Source organism: Lithobates pipiens, unplaced genomic scaffold, assembly GCF_037356315.1.
Source record: "Lithobates pipiens isolate NorthernLeopardFrog02 unplaced genomic scaffold, aLitPip1_a1.2 Scaffold_10, whole genome shotgun sequence".
NCBI classification, from domain to species: Eukaryota; Metazoa; Chordata; class Amphibia; order Anura; family Ranidae; genus Lithobates; species Lithobates pipiens.
Window position 1 is genome coordinate 229,213,608 of NW_027507686.1, and position 10,774 is coordinate 229,224,381.

General features: G+C 42.9%; 1 protein-coding gene across 4 annotated transcripts in view; it reads right to left on the bottom strand.

Annotated features, from left to right (window-relative positions):
• Positions 1 to 10,774, bottom strand: part of LOC143940827 (uncharacterized) — a 150,522-nt gene that overhangs the window by 83,860 nt on the left and 55,888 nt on the right. For all 4 annotated transcript variants that reach the window (XM_077462624.1, XM_077462615.1, XM_077462607.1 and 1 more), the window contains exon 14: positions 8,744 to 8,894. In XM_077462624.1, the coding sequence (XP_077318750.1) occupies positions 8,744 to 8,894 (151 nt within the window). The remainder of the gene's footprint in view (positions 1 to 8,743; positions 8,895 to 10,774) is intronic.

Consider the following 10,774-nt stretch of genomic DNA (forward strand, 5'->3'; position numbering starts at 1 on the left):
TATGGATTTTTATCTACAGTGCCAACTCTAGGACATGCATCCTATGTGCCACTGCAATACAACGATCTTCCTACTAAATTCCCTCAATCCACCTCAGAAAGCCATCTTCTAAAACACTAAAAGGCATGTCTAAAGCCAACGATTATTTTCATTTTTAATAGAGTAAGGAATGGCAGATTTAAAGGACACAAGTAAATGTGGTTCTGTAATCATTAATAAACCATTATACAGTGCGAGGAAGAAGCAGCACAAAGAGCCAATTAGGTAACATGCTCACAAGCAGCATGCTCATCGAAGGGGAAAACAGAATGCTAGAGAGACAAGCGCATAACTGTGCTGCTTCTCCTTTTACTGTCCAGTCACAAGCTGGGGGTGGTTCCAGGACAACCTGGAATCGGAGGTACCCGGGTTAAATGTTGCTGGTTATGTGACCGAGGACATCCAGTGGCAGAAAAAATACTGCAGGATCAAAAGGTGAACATTACAGCCAAAGTTGATTTCATTTTATTGTTATGCTTTTTAATGGGCTGTTTGTTTTTATCCTATTGTTTTTGGCTGGAGATCGGCTTTAAGTGCCCTGTCAGGTTGTGTTCTATTGTACCCACAGCCCCATACACAACAAACTATGATGCCCATTTTTTTCTGCTTTTAAAACATCGACTTTAAGGACAACATGTTTACTTGCTGCCTAATACATCCCACTAAATTTCAGCTGCCATTGTAATAAATGTTATTCACTCAACCTGCCAGTGGTGATAACTGGTGTAAATCTCTAGTTACTGAGACTGAACCACTTGCTGGTAGTCCTATCACAGGCTGATGGAACCAATGGCTCCTTATGGTGTAAGCTACACACATAGCACGCAGTAACAACCTGTATTGATCAATCACATATAATTGATATCGCCTCCCCCATTCCTGTATGACATTAGTTAAGATTAGCCCCTTACCCCCGAGCTATACAGCGGTGAGCAAATGTTTTGAGAATTACACAAATATTAATTTTCACGTAGTCTGCTGCCTCAGTTTTTTTATGATGGCAATCTTCATATACTCCAGAATGTTATGAAGAGTGATTAGATAAATTGGAATTAATTGCAATCTTCCTTTGCCATGAAAATGAACTTAATCCCATAAAAAAACATTTCCTCTGCATTTGCGAAGCACGGCTTCAGGGCATTCAAGAAAGTCCAGCAAGTACCAGGACCGTCTCCTACAGTTGATTCAGCTGCAGGATCGGGGCACCACCAGTGCAGAGCTTGCTCAGGAATGGCAGCGGGCAGGTGCGACTACATCTGTACACACAGTGAGTCGAAGATTTTTGGAGGATTGCCTAGTGTCAAGAAGGGCAGCAAAGCACCCACTTTTCTCCAGGAAAATCATCCGGGACAGACTGATATTCTGCAAAAGGTACAGGAACTGGAGTCCTGAGGACTGGGGTAAAGTCATTTTCTCTGATGAATCCTCTTTCCGATTGTTTGGGGCATCCAGAAAAAAAATCTTGTCTGGAGAAGAAAAGGTGAGGGCTACCACCAGTCCTGTGTCATGCCAACAGTAAAGCATCCTGAGACATTCATATGTGGGGTTGCTTCTCAGCCAAGGGAGTGGGCTCACTCACAATTTTACCTAAGAACACAGCCATGAATAAAGAATGGTACAAAAACATCCTCCGAGAGCAACTTCCCCCAACCATCCAAGAACAGTTTGGTGAGGAACAATGCCTTTTCCAGCATGATGGAGCACCTTGCCATAAAAAGTGGCTTGGAGAACAAAACATCGACATTTTGGGTCCATGGCCAGGCAACTCCCTAGACCTTAATCCCATCGAGAACTTGTGGTCAAATCTCAAGAGGCAAAAAAAACCCCACAAATTCTGACAAACTCCAAGCATTGATTAAGTAAGAAAGGGGGACGGAAATCAGTCAGGAAGTGGCCAAGAAGTTGATTGACAGCATGCCAGGGAGAATTGCAAAGGTCTTGAAAAAGAAAGGTCACCACTGCAAATATTGACTTTGCATAAACTTAATTGTCAATAAAAGCCTTTGACACTTATGAAATGCTTGTAATTATACTTCAGTATACCATAGTAACATCTGACTAAAAGATCCAAAAACATTGAAGTAGCAGACTTTGTGAAAATTAAAATTTGTGTTATGCCCCATACAAACGGTTGGACATTCCGACGTCGAAAATCCGTCTGATTTTTTCCGACGGATTTTGTGGCAAACTTGTTTTGCATACACACGTCGCACAAAGTTGTCGGAAAATCTGATCATTCTGAACGAGGTGACCTACAACACGTATGTCGGGACTATAAACGTGCCAGTAGCCAATAGCTTTCGTCTCTTAATTTATTCTGAGCATGCGTGTCGCTTTGTCCGTCGGAATTGTCTACACATGATCGGAATTTAAACGATCGGATTTTGTTGTCGGAAAATTTTAAATCCTGCTCTCAAACTTTGTGTGTTGGAAATTCAGACGGAAAAAGTCAGATGGAGCCCACACATGATCGCATTTTCCGACAATGCGTTCCAATCGCACATTTTCCGTCGGAAGTTCCGACCGTGTGTACAGGGCATTATTCTCAAAACTTTCGGCCACGTTTGTACATTCCCAGCCCCACTATGCTTCTGCTTTGATAGCCACCCCAGCAGAGCTAGAATTGGATAAAAAATAACAAGAAAAACCCAGAAAATAAAGCAGGATTGTTTCACACAGCAGATTGATAAATAGACATAATTGCATAGATAAATGAGCTTTATATATATTTTTTATTGTTCATTTTAATTCAAAAAAAATTCCCATTTATTCATCTTTTCTATTATTATTTTGTCCTATCTAATTCCTGTTCTGTATTCCGGTTATCAATTCAGCTCATTTATCTATGCAATTATGTCTATTTATCAATCTGCTGTGTGAAACAATCCTGCTCTCTATATAAATGCTTCCCCTGCTGCTCCGGCCGTTAGAACTGAGGAAACAATGGATATTGTGAAACGCGTCTTCTGATTGGTCAACACGTCACTTCCGGTAAAAGGAGCTTGCGCTCCATGCTGAAACGCACTTCCGGTTCTCGGACTCTCCGGACGCTAGACGGCACTGATACTGCCTATTGCCATCATCTGGACATCCACGAGGCGGCGTTTTCTACAAAACTAAGACTGCTACACTGAAGCCTCTGCTTCTGAACATCTTTAATGGCCGTTCCAGCTATTTATCATCTTCGCTCCTCCGAGTAGAAGTGGCTGTGATTACCCTCCCCTCCGTTATATTTTATGTCTGACTACAATGTCATTTTGTGAGTAGCCAATTGACTGTGTGATTTTATCAGATTAAATATTATTTCTCTTATATACTACACTAAGTTTGGCACACTTCTTGTCTTTTCTACCTAAAACCTTGTAATGCCAAGACTTCTTAGTGAGCTGACCCTGCATGTGGCTCTTGTCAAATCAGTAAGTTGCCTATACTACCTATACAGACTGGGTCTCAGATATTATTTGCATAAAGTAGCAAAATGAGACAAAAACAGCCATTAAATGCTACTCGGAACAAAAAGCTACCTAAGTAAGGAGTAAGCGGCACGTCCGTTTAGTAATTGCTATTCCTAGTGATATAGCAGCAAGCTTAAGCTACTAAACATTTTGTGTGTAGCGCAGCTACTGCTTAACCTCCGCGTTCACTCTGCATAAAAGAAACACCAGGCAGCTGATGATTTTATAAAATGGCTTTGCTAAGGGGGATAAAGGAGGCACGTAGAAGGCTTGTCCCAAGAGGCTCTGTGGGTTCGATTTTAAGCCAATAATTGGGCCAGAGGTTTCTATTGAAGCTCCCAAACACATTTGTTTTGTATAATATATATATATATATATATATATATATATATATATATATATATATATATATATATATATATATATATATATATATATATATATATATATATATATATATATATATATATATATATATTATATTTAAATAACGAGCATCAGACTGATTAATTAATAATATCTTAAAGGTGACAGGGCCTCTTATGAAGCAGACCTTGGTATTCTACAGTGATTTAGTGAAGGCAGACCTAGAATAGGATGCATTAGAAAACCAGCACTACATGTTAAAGCCCCAGCACCACAGTTATGTTGATTTTTGCATTAAGATGATAGAAATACAATTTTAGACAGAAATTAGGGGAGTATGATCATAAAATATGTGCTATACATAAACAACCTTGAAAATCATCCATTTGGATTCAGGCTGCTGACAAGCTGGCTGTACAGTTATCTGCTGAACTGAAATAAAACTACCTTCTCCTATATAAAAGGATATCTGCACTGAAGATAGGAGGAATCTGCTCCTAACCTCTCCTGCCATTGTGTTGATCCCACATCTTCATGATTTTTACACTGACCAAATCAAATACCTTTCCTGCCGTCTGCACCCTTTAAACTTTGTTCAAGAGGAATGGCCTTCTGAAGTCTGCTGGAATATGGACGCTTAACAGGAAGTAACAGGTTTCTGGGTCCCAAGCAGCACTTACTGGTTCAAGTTGCTGACCTCCAAATCATTACAGGAGTCAACAGTTTCCTGAAGGTCAGCTGGAGGACCAGTGAGAAAGAAGGAAATTTAAAGTGGTTGTAAACCCTTATATATCCCCAGTGAAGGGACAGAGACTAAATATATCTTCCAACATAAGTTGTAACTGTTTATCTGCAGTCTTCTCTACATCCAAAGTGCTGAATTTGCTTGTCTGTGAAATCAGAAAAAAAAAAAAAAGGAGGGGAGGAAAGCTGAAATTACACACTGCAGAGCTCAGTGAGGAGCTCTGAGAGTTGATTGGATGGAAGGGGCACACCCCCCTCCACACTGCACACAGGAACAGAGCTGAGGCTCTCAATCAGCTGGAAATCCCTCCCCCTCACCATTTTTATCTTGGTGTCATCAAAATTTGTAACTGATGCTGATAAAGGAATGAGGCAGCAGACAGAAATGACACTTAGTGCTCTAGATTGAGACAAGTACACACTATAGAGGGGTATGCTTTGTTCATATTTCATGTCTGAGATTTACAACCACTTTAAAGAGACTATTCCACTATTACACTCTTTTACAAAGTTACAATTTTGGCCAGCATAAAAATCATACCGCAATAATGCAGCACCTTTTCTATGGGTTCAATATTTTTTTTCATAGTGAATGTCTGGGCAAAAAAAAAAAATATGCAGTACAACTCTGCAACACCCACACACTTTCCTATGCTTTGTCTTTTTTAAAAGTACAGAAGTAGGATTTTTGTGCTTACTGTGAAATCCTTTTCTTGGGAGTCCATTGTGTGTAGCCGGTCCCTATTATGGAAATCGGTGGCGGCCCGTCCATTAGGGGCATAGCCCCCTTAATCCATGCGTCTGGCCCCTAATCTACATGCATGTATTTCAATGGAGTTTTTTTTTTTTTTGAAGCACACGATTAGAGCCTGAGGCTCTAACTGGCTCAAAAAAAGCGTAGGCTTGGGGTGCAGGGCTCAGGGCGTGGTGACGCAGGGTTAAGTCACTGAGGCGGAGACTCAGAAAGGTACCGAACCTGCTAGATGGGGTAAATGTGGGGCTGGTGTTTGTCCCCCCCCAAAATAATATAAATATAATATAAATAATAATATAAATAATATACAGCACCAGCAGCCACTGATGGAAAGCCTGAGTCAGTGTCGCTCCTCGGACCACGCCCCCCCTGACATGTTTCGCCCCATCCATCCGGGTTTAATCATAGGGGTAGAGCGTGAGAGCAGGATAATATAATTTACGCATCATCGCCTTGAAGAATGTAAGTGTGACACATGTGCATGTGATTACAATGAGAAATATGTTAATAAGGTGTGAGAAATAAAGTGAAGCTACCTTTAGAGTGGATGAAAAAAAAGCAGAGAAGATAAAGACTACAAAAGGGAAAAAAATTAAAATAAAAGAAGAAATATTTTGAATTGCAATGAATTTTTTGAGTGCAAAGGAATGTGCACGAATGAAATGTGTGAAAAATAAACAGTGCATGTGTGAGTGAAAATCTTGTGTGTAAAATAAATAAAAAAAATAAAATAAAAGGAAGATATGAAAAAAAATGGAGCGGCACTGACTGAGGATTTCACATACCGTATATACTCGAGTATAAGCCGAGATTTTCAGCCTCTTTTTTGAGGCTGAAAGTGCCCCCCTCGGCTTATACTCGAGTCATCGCTGTCTGCCCGCTCGATCAGCGTGTCGAGCAGACAGACAGCGGCCATTCTGATTCAAAAGCCGCGCCTCCGGCTCCGCCTTCGCCTGTGATAGGCGGAACACTGAATTTCCCAGCAGCCTGTGTTCCGCCTATCACGGGCATCTTCTCATCCTCGTACTACGGACGAGGATGATACGACGTCCGTGATAGGCGGAACACAGGCTGCTGGGAAATTCAGTGTTCCGCCTATCACAGGCGAAGGAGGAGGCGCGGCTTTTGAATTTTACAATGGCCGCCGACGAAGAGGGCACGGGACGGAGGCAAGGCAAGGCACGGCACGGCACGGGACGGGACGGGACGGGACGAAGGCAAGGCAAGGCACGACACGGGACGGAGGCTCGGGACAAAGGCTCGGGACACAGGTAGGCTGGACACACACACACACACACACACACACACACACACACACACACACACACGGATGGATGGAGACACACACACACACAGGGATGGATGGATACACACACACACAGGGATGGATGGATGGATGGAGACACACACACACAGGGATGGATGGATGGATGGATGGATGGAGACACACACACACAGGGATGGATGGATGGATGGAGACACACACACACAGGGATGGATGGATGGATGGACACACACACACACAGGGATGGATGGACACACACACAGGGATGGATGGACGGACACACAGGGATGGACGGACACACAGGGATGGACGGACACACAGGGATGGACGGACACACACACAGGGATGGACAGGCATGTCTCACCCTCGGCTTATACACGAGTCAATAAGTTTGCCAGTTTTTTTGGGGGTAAATTGGGGGCCTCGGCTTATATTCGGGTCGGCCTATACTCGAGTATATACGGTATATACATCCACATTAGGACCAGCTATGGGGAGCACCAGGAACAGGGTCACAGAATGGTGAGACCTGTGTGCCTCATTGGACACTTTAAAAAAAATTTTTATGACGAATATAATTTTTTTTTTCTTGTCCACTTGAAGGCACAGGAAAGCATAAATCAAAAGCAGTCCAAAAGGATTGGTATGGGGAACACAGCAAACAAGCCCTAACAGGCCCAAGAAAAAAAGCAACGGAACTGCAGCTTAGACAGCGGTCTGAAGGACCTAATGCTGAAAGCTGATATCAGATGAGGTTGAGGCTGGGTTCACATATGAGCACACAGCGGCTCACAGCAGGGGTCCAGTGCATCTTCATTCACCGTTTCAGGTCCGATTTCAGCCTGAATTTTTGGCTGAATTCGGACCTGAAAACGTACTAAAGATGCACAGGAGCTGCTGCAAAAATGTGAGAGCCAGTCACAATCTCCTGCTACAGCGAATTAGATGCGGTAAACCCACATCCAATTCGCACTAGTGTGAACCTAGCCTGAGACATCAACCTGGTAGAACTTAGAGAACACATGAACATAAGACCACATGGCAAACTTGAAAATTTTCCTAATCTAGAAAAGCCCAAGAAGCACTCACAGATCTAGTAGTGTGCATCTTGACAGGAAAGGAGGGAACTCAATCCTTGAGACTATAAGCTTGGATGATGGTCTACCTAAGCTTTCTAGATCTGTTGCAATGGGAAGCTGATGCATCCTCTCAGGGTCTAACTAGGGTGACAAAAAGCTGAAAGAAGCCCAGAGACTCTCAAAGCCCAAACATTAGACAATGAAAGGAACATCCCAGGAGAAGGAGATCAGGGAGCAAGATCTGGTACATGTTTCACCCTAACCCTCAAGATGAACTTATCCTTTGAGACTGTGTCCCTCAATGGAAGAAAAAAAAAATACCTGCCAAAAATCTCCTATCTTCCTGTAGTGAGTTGACAATGCTAATTATTCTGCACCAAAATCCCAGGCAGTGATGTCAGCCAGTTCTCTCTCACTGGACTACAGAACACACCATGGAGAGAAGGTGGTAAAGAGGGTGTTCTGAAATCCAGCAAATGAGAACGGGACAGGGCTGACAAACCTGTTGCAATTTCAACACAGTAGAGGTAGCGTTATAAAAACTTACTATGGGACGTTTGGAGGTCCCTGGATTTTTGCCGGGTTTTAACAGGTGCTTTTTATTTTGCCCAGACATACACACTAAAGTAACCCATAGATATTACAGGGTGCTCAGACAGTCCATGCATGTTATGACTACAGACTAAGCTTAGATTTTATTTTTTAAGATCTTGACATGCATGATCACATTACATGGGCATATCTTTCTACTTGGGATAAAAGCCAACTGCTGAATTCTAGGATGATTAAGAAATTAAATAAAGGAAAAACTGCTGCCCATTAACCAACACTGCTCTGTGAACTGATCGATGGGACGCTAGTGAAGGCAAGCTACTGTCTGTTCTCTACAGCTGTGAGAAAGTGATACCCAGCACTTAGGAAATGAGCTCAGTGAAAGATAATGGACAGTATATGGCCCACATCCAGACACATGTAACTGAACAGTGACATTTTATCATGAGTTGGAAATAGGAGAATTTACCTTCTCGCTCCTCTTCTATCTGTGCCATCCTAAGAGCCATGGCAGACGTCTCTTCTCGATCCTGCTCCGGTGTTATGTCACTCTCTGAGCTCATCTCATGCCATTCCAGGAGCTGGTGCTGCATCTCATCAACGCTGCCTGATTCGCTGGTCTGCAACCGTAACAAAAGTATGCTGATGGTGTAACACAACTCCATGTCATTGTTATGCTGACCAGTAGTTTTAAAATCCCAGTCCCTGTTCTGAAACCAGTCAGTCAGTCTACACCTCCAATCCCTCCTCCCCTTAGCAGGTAAAAAGCTTCACAAATTCTGTGGGAACATTTCCTGCATTCAGGGAGATGGAAGGTGCTTGCCATTGGGCTACTGAGTTCATGGCCTTTATCCAAGCAAATCTGAGGAGAGTTCAGAGGAGTTGTTTTTATATGAACACATTGTGACTGTCACTTTGGGTTTAAGATGGACATACAATTGAGATGAGAACGGCAAACCACAGAGTGTGGATTATTATTATGCAGCCCCTTACAACATAAGGGCAGACCGTACAATTACAATACAGTTTAATAAAGGAGGAATCAGTGAGTCCTGCTCGTTGGAGCTTACAATCTAAGAGGGAGGGTCAAGAGATAACTGAGCCGATGGAGAAAATTAAAGCGGAACTGCAGTCTGCTCACTTTATCAAAAACGTCTTTGCCATTCTGAAGCTTCCCTCCAACCACTTTGCATATTATTTTATATATACTGTGGACTCTGTACTTGCCAAATATGTTGCAGAAATCTCCCTCCGTCGAGACTGGCTGCAACCATTTTAACTGTGGGCAGCTGAAGCTGCTGCCTGTTTACTTCCTGAATTTGCACAGACACAAAGAGGCACACCTCCAGCTCTCATTGGCCCTTTGTGTCTGTGCAAATTCAGGAAGTAAACAGGCAGCAGCTGTGAGAGTAAGAATGACTCATCCCCCCTCCCTCCCTGGCAAAATCTCAGAGTGAGAGAGAGAGAGCTGTGCATGTCATAAGCCTAGGCTAATGGCTAATGACCAGACAAGAAACAGGAAGTGGGCTATATAAGGTATTTACTGGTAGAAAAAAGTTGAAACCACAAGGGCAGAGGATTTAATAGATGGAAAGTTTAAAAAATGGCTGAAGTTGCACTTTAAGTACAGTTGTTAGGCGGAGGCCAGATAGGCCTCTCCGAAGAGTTGAGTTTTCAGGGACCGTCTGAAAGGGGACACAGTGGGAGACAGTCAGACATATTGGGGTAGGTGGTTCCAGAGGATGGGGGAGACACTGGAAAAGTCCTGGGGGCGAGCATGGGAGTAGATGACAAGGGAACTAGAGAGCAGGAGGTCTGCTCAAAGAACAATTTGGTTGGTATTTGAAGACAAGGTTTGTGATGTAGCTGGGGGCAGAGTTGTGGATGGCTTTGTAAGTTGTTTATCTTAAACTTGAATTTGTTGAGTGGTGAATTTGAGGGGTGAGTGGAAGCCAGTGGAGGGATTAGTCAAGGGATAGCAGACACCGAGCAGTTGGGTAAGGTGGATGATTCTGGCAGCAGCATTCATGATGGACTGAAGGGGGATAGCCTATGTAAAGGTAAGCCAATCAGAAGGGAGTTGCAGTAGTCCAGGTGGGAGATGACCAAGGAGTGGATTAGGAGCTTTGTGGTGACATTGGTTAGGAAGGGGTGTATTTTGGAGATGTTGCAGAGGTTGAGGCAGCAAGCTTTGGACAGTGATTGGATATGGGGCAGAAAAGATAGTTCAGAGTCCAGGATTACTAGATTCTAGAACCTAGATGCGTATAGACGGGTTTATAGTTGAGCGGTTGATTTTGATTGAGAAGCTAGGGGAAGGGGAAAAAGAAGAAGATCACCGCTCTAAGACAATTACCTCTCCTCGGATCAGTTGTCTCAAAATTAAGATGGATGTCGGCTCTGCTTTCAACAGTGGCATAGAAACAAAAAGATGCTGGACAGCTGCATAAATTCACCTTTTATTTCATAAAAAAAAAAAAAAAAAAAAAAAAAAAACAGG